Genomic DNA, 21,160 nt, shown 5'->3' on the forward strand with positions numbered 1-21,160 from the left:
GTCTCCGGCTTTCACTGCCCACTCTGAGGTGTTGAGGAGCACCAGGGCCTCCCAGTGTGGATGTCACCAGAGAGGGGTCACAGAATCGTGGCATATCCTGAGTTGGAAGGGACCCATAGGATCATTGAGTCCAACCCCCAGCCCTGCCCAGACACCCCAGCAATCCCACCCTGTCCCTGAGAGCGTTGTCCAAACACTCCTTGAGCTCTGTCAGGTTTGGTGCTGTGCCCACTTCCCTGGGGAGCCTGTTCAGTGCCCAACCACCCTCTGGGGGAAGAACCTTCTCCTAATCATCCTAAAAACCATCCTAACAGGATGGGTCCTGTTTCCCCACCTATTCTTTCCAGGGTAGGACAGCAGCATCACCTACAGCTGGAGTTTTGGGCGCTGGCTCTTGCGTGCAGCAAATGGGAGCAAAGGGCACTCTGGGTGGATTTAGATGCATAAGTTAGTACTGAACAACTCCTTCATCTGCTTCCACCTCTCGTGCTGTCCTTTCCCTTTGCCATCCCTGCTCCCTGCTCCTGCAGCTCAGTGCTGGTGCCTGGGAGCACAGCAAAGGCGTTACTCATGGAGCAGCCAGCCTACTTAAGGACCGAAATTTATTTCATTTTCTAAACTGCATCTGGGAAAAAATAAGGAGCCATTAGGCTGTCAGTTGTCAGAGCTTTACAGGAGCATCAACACATCGTGTTTTTCTTTACTGAGACATTAAATGTGTCAAGAGCCATGATGGACTGTCTGGATCAGATTTAGAGGGCAGATGGGATGGCGAGCGAGGGCAGGACGGATTTCTGTGCTCTCCCAGTGCTGCTGGGCTCCAGAGTTGTAGAAGCCTTGGGAGTGTTCTCTTTCCAGAGTGTGAGGGCAGAGTCCTTCAGCTGCTTCACCTTAATGGGACCAGTCACACTGGTATCTCCAGGGATGTCAGCAGGTGGTGCTGAGGCTTGGGTGCTCGGTCCTGCTGGCACCACTGGGTGAAGCAGGACCACATGTCTCTCGTGCAGCACTTGTGGGGAGGATTTGGAGGCTGCCCCAGCCAGCAGACAGGAGCGTTTCTCCCCATTTTCTCCCCATCAGGAGGTTAATGACTGCCTGACCACGGCAATATGCTGGGGCAGAGAACTGACAGGGAGAGCAATGTGGAAATCGTGACTTAAGCTAAGGAGAATTCAATGTGAATGGAGGTTTTATGGTTTTCCCAAGTATAGCTGGACTCAGGATTTTTATTTTGTTTCTCATGAGTTTTTCACATGCCCAGAAACCTCCCAAAGCCTTCAACATCACAAGGCTCTCCCGAATGCAGTGTTTGGTCTGCATGTGCATGAGATGTGTGGCAAATATTTTATTTCAGATGCTGGCATATTTGCACTGGCACTGACTGCATTACATGTGAGTGATGAAAGGCCCTGTATAAATACGGTGTTTCCACTGGTATTGATTGCATTATGATTGCAATTACGTTTGCAATGGAGCTGACTGTATTATGTGTGTCATTAGATTGGCACTCATCATTAGTATTTGCCTCTGGCCACTTTATTTTTCCTTGAGTCATGTCTGGAGCAGGAATTGAGCTTTGGAAGCAGAGAGGCAGAGGCAAGGCTGGTTTGGGGATGCTGTGTTTTCTCAGCAGCACTGACCTGCCCAGGGCAAGGCCTCTGTGGTTTCTGGACTCAAGCAGATCTTCCCACTCGTGCAGGTGACTGGCTGCTGCTCTCCTGGTTCTCTGTACCCTCAGCTGGATGTCCCCTCACACAAGGGGTGGCCGAGCAGCTCTGCCCTCCTGGCAGCTCCCACTGCTGCCACAGTCCCTCCTGGGTCGTCTGTGTTCTGCCAGGGACCTCTAAAATTCCAAGATGCCATTTAAAACTTCTTTCCTGCTCTCCATGCCGACCTCCTCATTAGAGAACCTAATTTCCTCAAATATTCTGTGTAGTAAAATATCTCCTCTTCTCTGATTCAAACTCTTTTTTTTTTTTTCTGTTTTGTGAGGGGGGTGCTGCGGGCTCAGAGGTGGTTTTGATATTTTCCAAGTCAATATCCCTCCCTGCTAAGAACAAGATGTAATCTGTGTGTGTGCCTGTTCACAGGCTTGCACCGAGCAAGCATCGCGTTCCTGGAACAGGAAGAAAGGGATGTGCATTCCCCAAATGCAGCAGGGAGCTCTGACATTGCCTTTTACTGGCCTCTGAAGCTGGGAGAGGATTGCCCTTTGCTACCCTGCCCTGGAAATGTCATCCTGGATGGGGAGGGAGTTCTGTGCCTGCTCCTTGCCCGAGGCCGAGACAGTCTCCGTGGCAAATTGATTTGGAACAGATGCTTTGAGCTCAGGAAGGGTTTTCCCTGCCTGGGCAGGTGTTAATGGGAAAGGTTACAGGTATGATGGGGAGCGAGGAGGGGCAGATGGATAAGGCAGGGGGTAGGAAAAATGGGAGAAGGCAAGAGGAGCAGGGATGTCTGTGGAGAGTTCATCTGCTCACTTAATTAGAGGGGAGATGAGGAGCCAGTGTGGTGACCTCAACCTGGCCACCCCTGAGCCTTTGAAGGGTGGTGGGGGTTTGCTCTGGACTCTGCCACCAACCTCAGCTGCTGCCCCAGGCAGTTGGCCTAACACTTGAAGAAAGCCAAAATAATTTTAAAAAATCCATGAAGGGGGTGAAAATGGCGAGGGGGAGGCAGGGACGAGGGAGGGACGCAAAATACACTCCCTCCCTGACAATCCACATGAGTTTGAAGTCAAAACATTCTGTGCATGTCTGCTTTTTTCTTCCCTCGCCACCTGGTAGCTATTATCAGATGACAATTTATTCCAGGCATCCTCTTGGGAAGAGATTTCACAAGCATCAAGATTTTAAATCTAGAAAGTGCCATGATTAACATGGTGTGTGCCTGAGCCAGAGCATTTGGCTCCTGGTTCCCACCCTGGGCTGTGCACCTTGTTGCTTGCTGGCTTTGTGTGTGTGTGTGTCCCTGGCAAAACCTCAGGGTTTGGCTCTGAGGTTGGAAGTCCAGAAGCCTCTGCTGGCCCTTGAACCAGCTCTCCAGGAAGAATCTCCAGCCAGAGCCAGGAGGGGGAAGGACTCTTGCAGTTTGGCTGGGAGAAGGTGGTAAGGGTGTGTGCCTGGGCTCTGGGGATGTGCTGCATGAGGAATGTCATCTTTTGTAGCCACTGCAGGTTTGCAATGCAGATGTAAAGTGTTGCTGTAGAGGAGCAGGTACATGGAAGGAGCACCTGTGTTTCCCTGGAAGGAGAGGATTAGGATTCCCTCAGCAACCCTCAACATGGTTGTCTCTGATTCAGAAGTTTATCATCAGGATAAATGGGTGCATCAGGCACTGCCTTTTGTCTTAGCCTTCCCTTTGCCACAGAGGCTTATTAGTCAAATTGTTAACTATTAGAATATTAATCTGCTGCTAATGACTTAGTAATAGGTGGCACCGGGGTACTGCAACTCCAAAACCCACTGTATTTTATCAGAGAGGAGGGAATTACCCTGTGTACTGTGGCTTTCTTAGCTTTCTGTCATTAGGGAATTACTGTGCAACCTTCCCCCGGTGTAAAATCCCAGCCCAGCCCCTCCTGCAGTCACGCTCTGCCCACCTTGCTTCCCATGCTCCCTAAAAGTGCCTTCCTGGTGCTGCACCCAGGCGTGACTCACAGGGCCGTGCACACCTCAGTGCCTTTGCCGACGGCGAAAATAGACTTGTCATGTTTGGTTTGGTTTGGTTTCCAGCACATGTATTCACAAATAACTTCATTTGATGGCAATGATGGGGAAAGAAAAGAAAATCATCCCGATGATTTTCTGAATGTTATCCAATGATCTATAGAGCTAGTCAGAAATTTAAGAAATAAAAAGGGAAAGAGAAGGGAGGCATTGTGAAGAGTTTGACAAGTATGTCAGTATTTCTTGAACACATTACAGCACATAATTCAATTGGCTTGAGTTTCTACTGTGCTTTGGTGCTGGCTCCTGAGTGCTGAGCCAGGGCTGTGCTGTCCATGTTCCCAACACACAGTAAAACACAGGAAAAATCATGGAGCCTTTAATGCCACTCCCAGGGCTTGAGTGGCAGTTTTTGGGGAGGGAGCGAGGGATGTGATCAGATCTGTTCAGTCTCAGCTGCCCAAGGGTTGTTCCTCCTGCTCAGTTCTGCTGCCACAGCCGCAAACCCCAGAGTTTACAGGGCTGGGCTTGGTGGGATCTGCGAAATCCAGTGAATGTCCGTCCGGATTTACTTCTGCCCTGCTCCCAGCGTGAACCCAGAGCTCCCAAGTGCACTGAACCCAGCAGGAGGAGCGAGGGCAGGCGTGATGGGGGGTCATTCTCAGCAATCATCCCGTGGCTCCGGTGCCTGGGATGTGCTGGAGCTCCTTTCCCCTGCACTGCGGCCGCATTAGAAACCTGCTCAGGTGCCTTTGGCCGCAGGCAGCCTTTGGAGTGCAGATCCAGCCTTCTGCAAGCAGGAGCCAGGCCAAGCAATCCGTGCCTGCTGTATCCCAGAGGAGCCATGCTGGTGGTGGTTTGTCAGGTATAGAAAGCAGAGGTGCTGGGTAACTTCAGCCAAGGGGCTGCTGTTCCTGTCTCCATCAAACTGCATTTTAGTTTGCTGTTATTTAAAGGGTGGATTTGTTTTGTTGGCAGGCAGGGGGTGAGGGAGCAGTGCCTGTGCAGAGGTGCTGTGTCGCTGCAATGCTGGATTAGGCAGCATGAAGCAATGAGGGGGAAAATACAAGTAAATAATAATAATAATACAAGTGAAATAAAAATAATAATGCCATAGGAAGATTTAATGCAAATTCCCTTCCTGTCCTGGCTGTTTGTTTGGCGACCAACTCCTGTGACAGGGGCTTTGGTCACCTGGACTGGGGCTCTGAAATGGGACAAGGCACATGGAGCTGGTTTGGTTGAGCACCCCAAGAAGCCTAATGCCCTGTCTGAGGGCTCGTCTCCAGGTGCCTGAAGGCATAGTGTGAGACTTTGTCTCTTGTTTAGAGAGCTTTGGCTTTTATAAGTTCAAAAATGAGATGGCAAATTGAATTTATTCATGAGCATGGAGGCTCTCTAGGGTTTCCTCTTTAATTCAGTAGACTGGCTTTAAGGGACTCTGTTTTAGCAGAGAAAGGATGGAATTGGTGCTTTAATCTTTCAAGCCTCCTGTACTGGTGTTCCCCCCCCTTGCTCCTGACTCTTGCAGAGTCTGTCCCAGAACAGAGATGCCCCTTTCCATGGTTCCCATCCCATGTCCTTGTGCGATGCTGGTTTTTGGGAAAGGCTCCTCTCCCTGCGCAGCGTGTTTGGGAGGACCCATTGGAGGGGCTGCAGCAAAGCCCACCGGAGTATTTGGGGCTGGCAGAGGATGCAGGACCATGTTTCTCCTTCCTCCCCATCCTCTTTGGAGCAAGGGCTGTCCGGGGGAAGCGGTGCCTCCACGCACGGCTGGCTGGCAGCTGGCTCCTGCCACGCGCCGCCGGTGCCATCCCAGCAACAGGCTAATGGGTGCCATATGGAATGAGCAGCCAGGCTGGCTGTGGCTCACACAGGGAGCCCCGAGGGGTTTCCAAGCAGTGACAGGAACAGTCACAGGCAGAGGGACCTGTTAGTTGCTCTTTCATGGTTCAGCAGGCTCCTGTTTCCACCTAGTGCTCCCCGGGGAGTCCCTGTGGGCTGCAAAGGCTTCTGTGGGCAGGGAAAACGGGGGCTTTGGTGGGATGTGGGGCATCTTTGCACAGGATGAGGGCATGAATCAGACTTGGAGCCCAAATATCCCCTCCCCAGGTTTTGGGAGATGCCCATTTCCCTCCCTTTTTCTTTTGCATTGCTGCTGAAAACTGCAGGAGGGTGCAGCTGAGAGAGGGGAGGCAGAGGCTCCCTCAGCCCATGAAGGCACTTTGGGTTGGTGGTGGTTTTGCCTCATGTTTAACCCAAGAAAGCACCGTGGTTCGTTAAGCTCAGAGGGCTGTGCAACAGCGCTTGTAAAAAACATGGAAATCAGGTGAATTTTGCTGTGGTTTGGGTTTTGTTATGAGCTGAATGTCAGCCTGGGTTTGTCGTCCCTCTGGGAGCGTCGGGAAGGTGCAACACTAAAATTCATTGCCTGCTGAGCTTGCTGCTGGCGTGTGTGTGTGCACACCTCGCTCTCAGAGCAAATCTCTGGGGCTGTAAAACCCCCCTGGAAGGAGGTGATAAACCCCCCGAGGCTCCTGGCAGAGCTGCACCTCCGCAGCTGCTCCTGGGATAATGGGGCTTCCTGACGCACGTCGGGATCTTTACTGGGAAGGTGCCGTTGAAGGACAAAGTCTGATGATGTTTGGATCTTAATGTTTTACAGCTCCCCTGCCTTCGAACAATGCCTAAAAATACAAGTGTATGCAAATTATAAACTAATTTGGATGATGGAGCATGGGAATATTGCTCGTACTCCCCAAGCATGGCATTTCCAATCATATCTTCGTTTCATTTTTAAGCAAAGAAATCATAATCTTGACATGTTTATCATTCAGTGCCTGCACCAATTATCTCTTTGGGTTCATTCTATAGTTCATAGAACTGATAGATTATGATCATGTTGTTAGGAGAATTGTGCAGTCATTATTCCTCCAGCTGGAGGAGAAGTTGAAAAACAATTATGAAGAATGATTCTCCTTTGGATTGCTTTTGGAGTTCATGAAATAGGCAAGTTCCCATTACCAGGGGCCACGAGCTGCAAGGCTGCAGCCACTGGTGGGTTTGAACTCTGGTGATCCAAACCGGATGACTTGCAATGCTCATTTTCTCCTGCAAGCTCCTGTTGTAGTTATTATTTTTTCGTGGCTTGATATCAGAGAGATGAATGCTATTGGCTGCACAAGGGCTGAAACTCTGAATGAGAATTTCCAGTTTAATTACAGCGCAGGGTGGTGGTGATGCACCAGTGCTCACTTTTTGGGTTAGAAACTGAGACTCAGGGCTGTGCATCCAAATAACACAACGTTGCCATCCACGTGTAGTAGTTTTGACTCGAAACTGGATGAAGTGGGATTCCCTCAAATTAAGCATTGTTTTCTTTTAAGGTCCTTAATGAGTCTCAAGGGATTGTGACCCTCCCAGAGAAAATATTTGCAGGCGATGCTTCTAAAGGAGTCCTCTGGGAATTTGGGAGTTGAAGGAAGCATGCTCCTGGGGGAGAGCTTTCCTTTGATCCCCAGAAGGAGCTCTCTAATCTCATCCATAAACACACTTGGGCAGCTCGAGGGTGATTTGGCAGCCTTCCTCCTGTGATTGATCGTCCCCAGAGGAACACGCTGCCTTTCCTCTCCTCCCTTGCCCCAGTTCTCTGTGCACACTATTGAATTTTCAAGTTACTTGACCAGAAGGCAACAGAACCAGAAAAACAAATGTCTTGTCAAGGCATAATTCCCATGCAAGGATTTTGCCTCCTTGTCTCTCCAGGGCTTTCCTTTCCCTCCTCATCTCCCAGCTGGTGTTTAGGACACGAGCAAAGGGCTTTACCCAGAGCCTTGTCTGCATCTGTGCTTATCCAATTTGGGACTGGATGAAACTCCCTCTCTCCCAGGCCTTGTTTTGCCTTCTCAGAGTGGTCAATACAAATGTTTGAGCAGATCTATTTATTTAGGATTGTACCCTGTCAATATTTATGTAGCCTGTAGCTGGCTGGGTATTCCAGATCAGTGTGGGGAGTGACTGACGGGCAGAATTAACTCTCCAGATGTGAAATGTTCTGTGCTGGGGAAGGAGGGAGCAGCATTTGAGGGTGTTTAGTAATTTTGCAGAGCCTTGGAGTGGCAACCCTCCTCCCTGCTCTGATCACACTTTCCTCCTCCTGCTTTGAACTCCTTCCTTTTCCCTATCCATCTCCACTCTGGAGGGCTCAGATTTTCCTTTGGGGCAGAGAGAGGACCATGACCAGAAGGTCAAGTGCTTGCTATGAGACCCTCAGTTCCTTTTGGGAACAAATCTTGCTTCTGCTGTTAGTTATCCGCTTAGATTACATGACCCATAGCAGAGAACCCTCAATTAGGTTATTCAGGTGCTGCAGACCAAGGGAAAAAGGATAAATCTCCTTAAACTAAGCTCATGCTTTAATACAGAACCTGTTCTGTATTATGCTTGAGCTGGGCAGTGGTGCCAAGAGTCCTTAAAACTCGAGAGGAAAGATGGAGAAACCAGCATTACTATTTATTATTTTTGAACACCAAGTTCCCGGACTTAACAGGCTCCCCATAGCTCTCTGCTTGCTGGTATTTGGTAGGTGAATAAACACACTTTATTCCTTTATAAAGGGGAAAGGCTGTTTACAAGTTTTAAACCAGAATGGAAATGCTGTTTTCTGTCAGAAGTGTTTTGTGAACAATAACGAAATAATATTTAAAAAGTACTTGAATTATTCCTTTCAAATGAAAGACTGAAGCGCCGGGGAGAATATTAAATGCACACAAACCCGAGGTATTAAATGCTTATTAATGAACTAAGAGAAAAATGAAATGCAACTGAAAGCAGACTTTTAGGCTTGGCACCAAAACTTTTGTCAAGACGGTGCCAGGTCTCCATGGGAGATGGTCATATCTTCATTTAAAAACAAATAAAGCCACAAAATGTGTCTTTGTGGAAAAATAAGCCCTGGGGCTTCCAGATCTGAAGTGATGTCGCATTAATGGCGGTCAGGGAAAACTCTTTCTGGCAGAAAACACCTGAAGAGTTGGCTCTGAGGTTCTTGCATCTTCCTCTGTGGTCGTTGTGACATTGATGTGCTCAAGGGCTGCTAATTGTGCTTGGCATCGCTTTTCTCCAAGGGTGTTTGACTACTTTTTTAATACTAGACAGTAGCAAGGGTAATATTTCTGGTGGCTTCTCCTTTTCCTTTTAATTACTGCAGCAAGGGTACAAAAAGCTTTTAAAAACAGCTTCTCTGGCAGCGTAGGATGAGTCAGAGCAAGACTTGCTTGTCTTGAAGAGCAGGTCCAAGGAGAGCGCCGGACACGTTTCCGATTACTTCATGGCCAAACTCATTACAAAATAAAAATATTTCCAAGTGCCAGAGGAGGGAGCCAGCAAAACACAGGAAATGGGAAGGTTTCTGCTTTTTTTAAATGTCTCTTTTCCTAATGAAATCAGAATAAATTGAGCAGAGCAGCACCGAACTTTGCTGTCACTTGAGAAGGAGTTGATAAAAGCGGTGTCAGTGTCTGACTGATGAGTTGGAAGCACTCACTTTAAAAATCAAATGTTTGTGACTTTTTATCTTAGAGGACAGAGCTTTCCAATCTCTGTTCTGCCCATCTGCTTCAGTTAATTTTTTGCAATAACCTCAGGGGTTATTTTAGGTCTCTGGTCTTTTCTCTGCTCTTACAGCATGGAGTTATCCATGAGGATAACTTGGGAGTTTTGCCTTAATGATGCTTGTCAGGGCCTGTCACTGCTCACCCACAAGGCAGAGATGGTTTTTGCTGATGGACTCTTAAATGGGGCCAAGATGCAGAGTGGCATCACAGAATTATTTGGGTTGGAAGGGACCTTAAAGCCCACCTCATTCCACCCCCTGCCATGGGCAGGGACACCTTCCACTAGACCAGGTTGTTCCAAGCTGGCTTTGAACTCTTCCAGGGATGGGGGATCCACATGCCCCATGCTGGTTGCACCAACAGCTCCTCTTGCTCCTGCTGCTCCCTGGAAAGAGGAATAAGAGAGGGGATAACCCTGGCACGGAGCTGCCCTGCTGCAGCATCCCTTGCCACGCGGGTGTTGGGTTTGCGTGGCAGGACATGCCGGGGTGCAGCTCCTCGCTGCCATGGGGAATGGGGGGGACCATAGTGCCGCCTGGAAAAGCTGGGGGAGGCAGGGAAAAGGACATCTGTGAGATGCCGGAGGCGTCTCTCCACCCCGCAGCGTTTCTGCTGGAGGCAGGGATGCAGCGGGAGAGACGGAGAGAGCTGCGCTCTGCCCTGGGCAAGGCAGGCCTTGCTGGGAGGCGGTTGACCCAAAATGTTGGGGTGCAGCCCCAAAACTCCTTTCCAGTGTCTGGGATGGGCGGGAGCTGCCATTTTCGGGCCTTGCCTCTGGATTTACTCGTGCTCCATCCCTCCCGTGCAGATTCCCGCTCCCCGCCGGCTCCTCTTGCAAAATGCCTGCGCCGCATATGAAATGGAGGAGATAAAATTACAGGATCTGAAAATTGGCCGGGCTCGGTGCAATATATAACATAACAGATGGTACTACATGATGCCTCTGAAATATCTGTGCAATAGCATTTTAAGAAACTGATATAACTGATCAGGCAGCATATGGAAAATCCTTTCTGTGCTGCACGAGGGTGCAGTGCCCCCTCTCCCGGCACCTGCTCTCCCTCCCCAGATTAGGGGTGATGAGCATCTCCCATCTTTAATAGGAGATGTTCTCATCACAACTCTGGGACAGGGCCCAAAGGAAATACAGTTGTTTTCATCCAGGAGCAAAGTGAGGACATGGTGGTTTGGTGGCTTCTTCTTCACAACCTCCAGGATGTCCTTTCCCTGGGAACATCCCAAGGATGGAGCCATTTGCACAGAGTTTGTCACCACCCAGCCTCCCTTCTCCTGCTCCTGGTTGAAAATGGGATCTTGGTCACATATTTTCCACCTCCTAGGGCCTTATGCAGAGGGCAGTGGGTTTGTGGGTGCTACCTGGAGCAGACAGAGCACCAGAATGCTCCCAGAAGCTGCTCCTGGTTGAGGGGAAGGACGTCCCTCATCCCCTTGGTGGGGGATCTCCAGTGGGACTTGGTGCTGCTGCCCTTTGAGCCCCCCCAATTCATCCAATTTCTGATGCACCTCGTGTGCTCATCTTGCCCCAGCTGTCCACAGGCAGCCTCTTGCCTTGTGCACATCTAAAACCTCTCCTGCCTATTTGCTATTCCCTGCTCCTCTTACTGGCCTGCTGCCCATCTTCCTGGCCTCATCTGTGGGTTGACCTCTCTGTCATAGGTCTAACAGAGAGGACAATATTTTCTCTCCTCAAGGCTCAGCTCATATTCTTTAAGGTGCTTCAGGGTCAGGGGATGAAAGGCTCCTTGCTGCTTCTGCAATGAGTCCAAGTGGAGCTAAGAATAGATCTATAAACAAGTCGGCAGGGAAGGTTTCCTCGGAGAACCTCCCTGGACTCTCGGAGTATGTCAGTGCTGGAGTCACGTTCAAAGGAGACGTGGACCTTGCTGAGCCCTCGGTCTGTGGGGTGCCTGGCTTTGCAGTGGGGCTTCAGGAAAATCTTCTCCCAACTTGCAGGTTGGTTTTGGTTCCAAGGAGAAGCATTAGGGTTGGACATCTCACAGCCAAGGGAAGAGAGGGAGGACTGCATCCCGTGGTGGGTGATGCTGCAGGAAGCAGCTGGTGGGCCCTTGCTGGCATCAGGGGCGATGAAACCAACTCCTTCTCCCAACCCATGTCTCGCTGGGGGCCTTGGGAGAGGAGTGAGGGTGGGGACGAGCTGCACGCCTGGGATTTTTGCCGGCACGTGAGCTGCTCTGGCAGGAGGCACCACGCTTGGTTGCTGCCCACGCTCGTGCAGAGAGGTATTTAGAGCTGTCAGTCTAGCGTGCTGTCTGTCTGTCCACCCACCCAGGGATCTATAAAAATCCAGGGTGTATTAAATGTCTGTGAGGGCCCTGCTGCCAAGACCATGGCTCCTGATGCAGTTCGTTGTCCCGGATCCCCGTGTCCAGGCGGAGAGAGTTGGAATCAGAGTCTGAAATGTGCAGCTTGGTCCCCATTTGTGGAGTAATCTACATAAAAGCTGCAAGTGGGAATCTTGCAGAAAGCAGACTTCCCTCCTTTGTCTTTCCTGACTTTGTCCTCTCTGTTATCTTGACGGCTTCTGCTTGCTGCTGTGTTGCTCTTTAATCTGGAGCCCTCTGTTCTTACCTGAGCTACAGAGGCTTGACGAGGAAAGCCACTGAACTCGGAGAAAAATGAAAAGGAGCAAAGCTTAAAAAAATGTTTTCTTTCTCTCTCGCTCTTAAAAAAATAAAAAGAACAGAAAACCCAACCCCCAGCAGCACACAGCCAGTGAGGGATGCCTGAGTTTATCCTTGAACCATCTCCTGCTTATGGATCAGGGATGCATCATTTCTACCCTGTTTTCTTTCCTTTTCCCTCGATGTTCAGTCATTTTGATCAAAGGAAGGCAGACAAAAAAACCCCTCTTCGTTTCCAACCCATTGACTGGGAGAAGGGAATCCTGCCCTGGTGCTGGTGAGAGTGTGTTCAGAGCTGATGGGATGGGGAGCCAGGAGCAGTGGGGTGTGTGGAGATCAGGGGTGGTACAGAAGGAATTTGATGTCTGCGTGGAGATAATGTTTTGTACACGACAACAAGGGATAATTACTATGATCAAAGATTTGTGTGAGGGTATCTTGTGTTTCATCACTCCCTGGCACGGGCCCATCCTCCTGACGGCTGAGGAGGGGAGCAAACTCCCTCACAGGCTTTTCCCACCAGCCTCCTTCCCATGAAGATTTCTCCAGGAGATGGAGTGCTCTGGGGGATGGGTGTTTTGGTTTTTGGGGGGGTGTCTGGGAGTACCTGGGGGTGTACAGGGAGCTGGGCTCTTCTCAGGAGCGCCCAGAGAGGGCACGAGGAAACGGACACAAATTAAGGTACAAGAAATTCTCTTTAAATGTAACGAAGCTGTTTTAGGGAAGTGGTGCTCAAGCACTGGAATAGGTTGCTCAGGGACCTTGGGGGGGTCCCAACCTCATGGTGCTGCCATGTTTGCCACTGCTCACAGGGAGTCTTTGGAGGTGCCTCATCCAGCACATGACTGTAATGATTCTTGACGGGAATTAGTACCCTGTCCATCTGGCCCCGTTCTGCCATCTAACAAGATGAGATAAGTGCACTTAACAACACACCAGCTCTTGTTCAGGCCCCTTCTTCCCAAGCCAGAATCAATAGCAGGTCTCTCCAGCTTTTAGAGACTTAGATCCCATCTTTTCATCTCCCTCTCACTCATTTTTCCCAAGCAGCATGAGCTTGATTTTTCTTTTTTTTCCGCGCTGCGGAAATTTTCCCGTTCTGCCTTTCATGTGAACCCGCGCGGTGTCCGCCCAGCCAGGGCTGCAGCTTGTGCACCAGATAAGAAACCACACCGTGCTGGGGTCCCCTGTCCCCACCTCCAGCTTGTTCCCAGTTCCCAGCTCTCCCGCAGCCGACTTTATCTTCAAAGTGCTTTAAACACGCTAATTAATCCCCCCAGCACCCCGCTGTGGTGGGTGATGGAGAGCTGTTCACCCTCACCCACTCCTGCCAGCACCCCGATTTCCCTCCCTGGGTTTCTCTCCCCTGGAGCATCCCTGTTTGCTGGGTTTGCTTGCCCTGGTTTTGAGGATGTTCTCCCCAAGGAAGGGGCAGCAGGACAGGTGCTGTCTGTGTCACGATGGTTGGGGACCTGTGTGGAAGGAGCCTGAGTGATGGCAATGCAAACCTCAAGAGGTGAGCAGTGCTGCCTGCTTCTCCCTTGGCTTTTCCTGCTAATTTAGTAGCCTTGTCCAGCTTAATTGTTCTCAGTTTGCCTTCCCCACAGAGCTGGGTGGGTGCTGCTGGCCCAGCCTGGGGTAATTTACTGTAGGGATGAAGCAGCACTTTGGGGGAGGATGGTCAGGTGGTCCTGGTGCTCTCCATGCAGAGGTTGGGGAGGCTGGTGCTTCATTCGTAGAATCACTGAATGGTTTGGGTTGGAAGGGACCTTAAATGTCTCATTCTAACTCCCTGCCATGGGCAGGGACACCTTCCACTGCACCAGGTTGCTCCAAGCTCCATCCAGCCTGTTTATTCCTGAAGGAGCTTTGAGTTCAGAGAGTCTTTAAAAAAAAAAAAAAAAAGGAAAAGGAAAAAAAGAAAAAAAAAAGGCTTTTTTTTTTTTCCTCTACTTGCACGAAATGCAAATCAATAGCTGTTGTATTCACATTCTAACAAGATGTCAAGGAGAAAAGGGTAGCCTTTCATTCAGCACAGCACACACACACACACACACCCCCCGAGGGAGGGGACAGGAAGGAGGGAGGGGGGCTGGAGGAGGTTGTGGGGGCTGCTGGGGCGGGCACTGCGGAGAGGGCAGGGGGTGAAACCACGGGCACGGCTGGTTTGGGGTACTTTCTGTTCCCCTGGAGCCCTCTGCCACCCATCCTGCCCATCCCAACCCTCCTGCACCCCTTCCTGACCACCACAACCCTCTTGCACCCCATCCTGCCCACCACAACCCTCCTGCACCCCTTCCTGCCCATCATAGCCCTCTTGCACCCCTTCCTGCCCAGCCCAACCTTCCTGCTTCCCTTCTTGGCCATCCCAACCCTCCTGCACCCCATCCTCCCCATCCCAACCCCCCTGCACCCCTTCCTGCCCATCCCAGCCCTCCTGCTTCCCTTCTTGCCCACCCCAACCCTCCTGCTTCCCTTCCTGTCCACCCCAGCCCTCCTGCACCCCTTCCTGCCCATCTCAACCCTCCTGCCACCCTAACCCACACCAACCCCCCTGCACCCCTTTCTGCCCATCCCAGCCCTGCTGCTTCCCTTCCTGCTCACCACAGTCCGAGGGGAGCAGACACCCATCAGGGCAGCACTGGGGCTCCTTGCAAAGCCCCAGCCCTTTGGAGAGGTGCCATCCAGTTCCCTTGGACTGGTCTGGGTTAGGGGGCTCCGTGGAGGTGGGTGCACAGGCTGTGGGATGCTGGGTTTGGGAAGGAGGGTGGGCAGGTGGCCAGGACAAGGGTGGTGGGCTCGGGGCCTGGAGGAGCAGGGAGACAGAGCTCTGTGTGCGTGGCGATGCAGGACTCTGTGGAGGGATCACATCCACCAGCTGGGATCACCCCAGGGGAGGCTGCTTTGGTGCCTGGGACCTGGGGGGGTGTGGCTGGACATGATGGAGCATCTGTGATGGGAGCAGGGCTGCTCCTCACCCTGTGCTCCCGCTTCTGGGGTGCTCTGTCCCCCTCTCCCTGGCTGCACAAGGAGAGGGTGAGGAAACCTCTGCTTCGCTGGCAATGTGTTATTTCCCCCAGAGACTAGTCTGGTCCCAGATGTGAATATGCATTAAGACAGCTGGGGAAAAAAACCTCTCAAAATACACACAAAAATCATGTCTAAATGTGCCCAGCGGACCATAATGTCTCCTCTCAGATCGGGTGCTGCCTGTCAAATCTAAATATGCATTTTAGATTCTCTGCTTGATACCGAAAAGCAAACAACCCCAAATATCCCAGAAAAGCTCCACCAGCTAAATACATATTTATACACCTTTTTATTATGTGTCTTGGAAATCAAACAAATGAAACAGGCCAGTGGCCGGTCAGTCCTGCAAAGCTGGTGAGCAGTGAGGGATTTGTTTGCCTGATCAAAGCACGTTTGTTCCCATTTTGCAGATGGGAAGGCAAAGGCATCAATGCACCAAAGGTCTGGTCCGAGGTCACCCTCAGACCTGCGCTTGGCAATTTGGGTGCCAGCCTAATTGGCCAAAACAGATGTAAGGAGAGCAGCTAAGTGTGTGCTGGATTTGGGTAATAATCATTGCCAGGTGAAAAAAAGAAAAAAAAAAAAGCATATGGGAAAAACTGTGGTGGGAGGGGAAAAAAAGTAAGAATGTGTTGTTTTGAAATTTACCCAAATATAGCTTTTCAACTCAGGTTTTGAAAGCAGAGCAACATGTTTGTTCTGAGTCCATCAAACATTTCTGTTAATTAGAAATGATTTCTTTGTTCGTTTCCTTTAGTTTCTCCAGGATAACTTTATTTCTTTATGCCTTGGGTGGATTCAGAGCTCGCTCTGTGGGTTTGGGAGAACAAGCTGCAGCCAGAGGGTTCAGCTGAGCCCCAGAGCTGCTCAGTCCCCTCAGGGCACAGATGTCCCTGTCCTGGGCTGGCCTTGAAGGATGCAGCCACATGCCTCGAAGCCCTGGGAAATCCCAAATGCCTTCTTGCAGCTGTTTTCCCAAAATACTTATGAAGCAAAGGATAAATTCACTTGATGGCGGCTGTTGGGGTGTCAATTAAAGGGAGATTCAGGACAGAAATATCCCATCCTCATCCCAAGCTGAGGGAGACACTGGGCTTGTTGGTTTTTGCTCAGTGCTTGTGCAAAAATCAGATGATTTAGCTCTTTCTGAGGTCAGGGTTACTGCAAACAACATAACTTTTAAAGGAGCATAGTCCTTAGTCATGTTTCCTTCAACATATTCCTAAAGATGCAGGTGATGTGGCAGCAGATAATGTGGGAATATGGTTGAGTTAAAAGCTCTTAAAAACTTGTAGTTCAGTCATACAGAGCAGAAAATGAAGAGCCATTAGTGGCTAAAAGCTGGGGAAAGTTTGTCCTGGTGGTGTATACTTGGCTTCCATCCACTGCTGGGTGAGGGAACTCCTTCCAGAGCATGATGGATGTGGCTTTGTGCACCAAACCCACTATTCCTGCTCCTTCTGGTGCTGCTTTGAACGGAGATAATGCAGGATAAGAGGGATGTGCATGGAGAAGGATGTGGTGGTTGTCTCCGTGATTAGTCTGCATTGAGCTGGAACGAGTAGGTGAGAGAAATGGGGGAAAGAAAGACAGGAGGGAGGAGGAATGATCAGGGTTTTGTGGCTGGATTAGGATGCCAGGTGTTCGGTGGCTGCTCTGGTCCCAGGTCTGTAGCAGGTGGGGGGAATTAATGTGTGGATGCATCATCCTTTGGGATTTGTGCACACCCAATGCAGTGTCCCTTATCCAGACATTCCCTGGGTGATGGTTTAATGCAAAAAGGGGTCTTGAGGGAAAAGAATCCAGGAAACTGGTGTGTCCTGGGCATCCAGGGACGGTGAGAGTGTGTCCAGGTAGAATGGCACAGACACTAAGATGAGGAGCAGATGAAACCCTGGGATGTGGGATGTGGAGGAGTTTGTGGCTGCTGGTGCCAAAAAGCTGTGGTGGGTTAGCTGGAAGTCCAAAGTATTGGGCTGAAAGTACTCTTGGGCTGACCTGGAACTTAAAAAAAAGACCTTGAGCCCTGAGTTTGTGGGGAAAGAGATTGTTTTGAACAAAACTGAACGTATTACTTTAAGCATTAAAAAATGCTTAGAGTTTAATGCCGTGAGTGAAAAATAAGTAAATGAATGCAAAATAAGAAGCATCTTTTTGTTTACAAAATGTCAAAAATAAGTGCTATTTCTTTGGGAAGCTTACCTTTGCAACCTGTTTTTGTTTTTGTTTCTGTTTGGCAATGCAGCAAACTCAAGCCCTTACTGGCAAATGCTTTGATGTGGGGGTAGCCATGGGAGGGGGGGACATGGCAGAGGCAGCTGTTGATGCCCTGCACTGGGGATGCTCAGGGCTCAGCAGGGGTGTGGTAACGTGCCAAGGGGAGGTCTGGGGGACAGGAGGGATGGGGGGGGGGGAAACTGTGGCAGACTGGAAGGACTCCTTGGCCTGGGTGGGAACAGGACGATGTCAGGTAGGGGGTCTGCTCAGGTAGGAGCAGGTACCCCGAGCTTGACATCTTTTGGGGGCTCTGTGAGCTGCTGAAGGGAAAATATGTCTCTGGTTGGGATGCACAGGCAAGATTGCTTCTCGGTTTCAGCGATTTTGTGCGAAAAACACCCACTCATGCTAAAAAGCTTGGATTGCTCCCTGGTTTGCCTCGCAGCAGCAGGCAGAGCTGCTGGTGCCTTCCCAGGGAGGGGAGCAGAGAGCAGGGTGAGCCAAGGGGCTGAAGCCTGGGGCTGCCCCACCAGTCGGCTCCAGCGTGGGGGACAAAAAATTCCGCTTTGCAGGCGGCTGGTGCAGGAGGAGTCGGTGGGACTGTGCCTGTCCCCGTGCAGGGCTGCTCCCTCCATCCCGGGCACCAGCTGGTGCTGGGAGGGATGCTCGGGGGGTCGATGCCTGCATTTAACTCCCTGGCTGCGGAGTGAAACCCGCAGAAGAGCAAGTGTGCGTGTGTCAGTCAGCATCCTGAACCAATGGGTGCCTGGTAGGAGGTCTGCGCTCCCTGTGCACGCACGGAGCCTGGTGCTCCTTCTGCTAGTTGTGTGCGTGTGTGTGTGTGCGTGTGCAAGGGAAAAGCAGAGACACTGACTGCCTGCTCCCGTCTCTCTCTCTCTCTCTCTCTCCAGCTCACTAACTCAGTCTCCCTCCCTCTGCAAACATTGGATTTAAACCTGCTCAGAATTCAGCGCAGACGAAAGCAGCGGCGGCAGCAGCAAGCAGCAAGCAAATCAGCCGCTCGCCCACCGCAGCTCCAAGATGTACCATCCTGCCTGCTGGATCGTCTTCACGGCCACCACTGCCCTGCTCTTCATCCCAGGTAGTGCGAAGAGCTTTTTCTCCGGCGGATGGGGGGCTGTGGGCTCGCAGGGTGGGAAAGCCGAGCGGGGTGTGCGCGGGGGACCCGGACTTGGTGCACATTGCGCACGGGCGCGCACACGCAGCCAGGCAGCGAGTTGCTCTGCAGCAGGGAATTGCCCAGGGCTCACAGTGAGGGGGTTTTAGAGAGCCGTGCTGGACCCCCAGGTGGGCAATGAGCCGCTGGTACCTGAGCAGTGCCGGTACCTGCAGCTGGGATGGCACAGCTGGGCAGGGTCCGTCCCCTCGGCTCTAAATGGTGGGGTCACGCAGTTTTTTCTCCCTTCGGAGTTGGGCACCTGCTGTGCCCTCCCTCGTTTGAGAGCTGTCATGCCGTTCCCTGTGCTTCCCTGCTTCCTGCCGGGCAGACTCGGGTGCCGACCCCTCGCCCGCTTTTGCAAAGTGAAAATGGACCCCCCCCCGCCCCGATCTGGGCACCCGGGGGGACCGTGTTGGTGCCGCAACCTCGACGAGCCGAGCAGGTGGCTTCCGAAATGGGGGTTGGCCTCGTCCCCATGGCTTGCCAGGGGAGGATGAAGGGGGAGATGCTGGGGTTGGACCCAGTGCCGGCTCCGTGCTGGTGCTCGCGGGGCAGCGAGCGCAGCCCTGCGCTGCATCCTCGGGAGGGCGGTGGGGGAGGACACGGAGCTGAACGCCGCGGGGAGGAAGTCACCGGGGTATTTTTGATGATGATGATGATGATGATGTGCACTTTTAGCAGCTGAAAAGATTACTGTCCCTGTGCAAGCAGATGGGGACTGGGTGGCCAGGCTCGGATCAGATCTTAACCCAACATGTGTTTTTCCTGACTGCCGGCGAGAATTCTGTTGGGCTCGGGAGGGCAGGGAGAGGCACGGCTGGAATTTCAGCAGCTTCCCGTGGTTTAGTTACAGCGCTTTGCTGTGCGGGGTTGGTGTGTGTGGCTGGGGAGAGGCTGGCTCTGTCACAGCTGGAAAGCAGCCCTTTCCACAACTGTGCTGAACACGAGGGCTAAAACTTGCTTGTGGAGGCTCATGCCATGGGACCATCCACATCCTGCTGTCACGCTGCAGCTGGAGGGATCAGCGGGTACAGGGGGCCCTGGACTGGGGCTGGGTGCCACTGTGGGATTGCAGGGGGGTGGGATATGTGATAGCCCTGGGGTCAGTGCTGTTCCCTGGGGAGAGTGTTGCCTGGTTGGGGAGGGTGGTGGAGGAGCCAAGCAGAGCCTCGAGCTCCTCAGCAGCACCTGAAACCAAAATGGTGCACCTACAGTTTAGCATGTGAGCACGAGGATGAACGATGGTGTGGCTGCGAGAGCTGCCTGACTTTTGTGAATGCAAAGGGGGTTTTTTATTGAAAATAAACTCTTGAGCAAGATAGGGGACAGAGCAAGATTGGGGTGGGGGCAGATGTACCTCACCGATGCTGAGCTGAGCAGAGCCTTGGCTCTTTCAAGAGGTTCTCTGGGCTGAAATTGCAAAGAAGTGGATGGAAGGCAGCCGTGCAGGCCAAGTGGGAGGACGTGTGACACTTGATGGGCTGTCATCAAGATGTCCTTAAGCTGCAGGGGCTGGCAGGGACCTGACACGGCGCATTTGCTGTTTGCCAGTGCCCTGCTGCAGTTTCCTCGGATGTGGCTGTTTGGCCCACGGCCTGGGCTGGCTCTGGCCTCTGTGTGTGCCAGGGAAGGAAAATGCCTGTGCATTTAAGCCCCCAGTAACTTAGGAGAGGCTTCTTGATCCGCATTTATGCAGTTGTAGCTTTCCCTTCTTACTTCTGTTAAGAAGCAATATCTGCTATGGTTTGCATGTCCCCTGAACCAAACCAGCCCAGCACTTTGCTTGTCTGGGTTCAGCCTTTAATCCATCAGCAGAAACCTTGTGCCTGCATTAGGGGAAGGGAAATATTCCAGTGCACTGGGCTGTTTGGTGCTTTGCCTTCCTGCCCTGTTTGAATGTCTCCTATCCTTTTTATTTTTCCATGGCTTGCAGAGGTTGGATGTTTTCCCTCCCTGCCCAGCCTGCCCCAGCATTGATTTCAGTCATGGTTTCACTGCTGTGGGCTGGAACACAAGTCATGTTGGCAAAGTCATGGATGGCTGAGGGAAGTCGGATGTTCCCTGCTGCCCCTTGGAGCCTTCACCTTCCCAAAGTGTTTTTCTGGGGCCGTTTATTATTTGCAGGCGTGATCCCAAGTGTTTTACGCAGGTGACGCTCCCCTGGGATATGCAGAGGCTGTTTTGAAGTGCAAACTCCTTCCCTTTCCGTTTTTATCCGAATCCTGCGGGAGTTTCGCACGGGGTGGTTAAAGTGAGAAGGGAACCTGCTTTTAGAAGGTGTAATTAGAGTGAAGGGAAACATCACAACTTGAAGGCTCCTGCAGAAAATAGCTCCGCAAAGTTATTATTAGCTGTAATAGCTTATTTGCCAGTTTTTCCTCTTTCTTTTGCTCCCACCTCTGTCCTTCCCCCCTTCTCTTATTTTTGTTAGGAAAGATGCATTTTTCCCATTGGGGCTCATGTCATCTCGTTACCAATTTACTCTTGTGGAATCTAAAGACACGAAAGGTTAATGCAATAATGAAACCCTGACCCCTCTGGTCATAGAGAGAGTCTTACTCTGCAGCTTTTTATTTCTCTGTAAGACAAGTTTCTATCTAAAATAATTTCGAAGGCTTAATGCTGTTGTCACCTGGTGCCTTGGGGGAGGCGGGTTCCTGGACATGGGTTGCTCTCTGAGGTGGGTTCTCTGATGGGAAGGATGCTGAGGATTTTTAATGAGCCCAGCACAGCAGGACAGGGAGGTGAGTGGGTAATTTAATTGTCAAGCTGTTGGCAAATGCTTTG

The 21,160-nt window shown here is 51.3% G+C and overlaps 1 protein-coding gene across 6 annotated transcripts in view; it reads left to right on the top strand.

Annotated features, from left to right (window-relative positions):
* OPCML (opioid binding protein/cell adhesion molecule like) overlaps positions 1-21,160 on the top strand; it is a 335,041-nt gene that overhangs the window by 19,037 nt on the left and 294,844 nt on the right. For 2 of the 6 annotated variants that reach the window (XM_027655438.1, XM_027655437.1), the window contains one exon: positions 18,105-18,295. In XM_027655438.1, coding sequence (XP_027511239.1) covers positions 18,235-18,295 — 61 coding nt within the window. In that variant the 5' untranslated portion in view covers positions 18,105-18,234. Of the gene's footprint in view, positions 1-13,437; positions 13,463-17,643; positions 17,689-17,983; positions 18,296-21,160 lie in introns of those variants that run through there. The other 4 variants (XM_027655440.1, XM_027655439.1, XM_027655436.1 and 1 more) reach the window with 4 other exon arrangements.

This window comes from Corapipo altera, unplaced genomic scaffold (genome assembly GCF_003945725.1).
Source record: "Corapipo altera isolate COAL_440 unplaced genomic scaffold, ASM394572v1 71, whole genome shotgun sequence".
In the NCBI taxonomy this organism is placed as follows: domain Eukaryota; kingdom Metazoa; phylum Chordata; class Aves; order Passeriformes; family Pipridae; genus Corapipo; species Corapipo altera.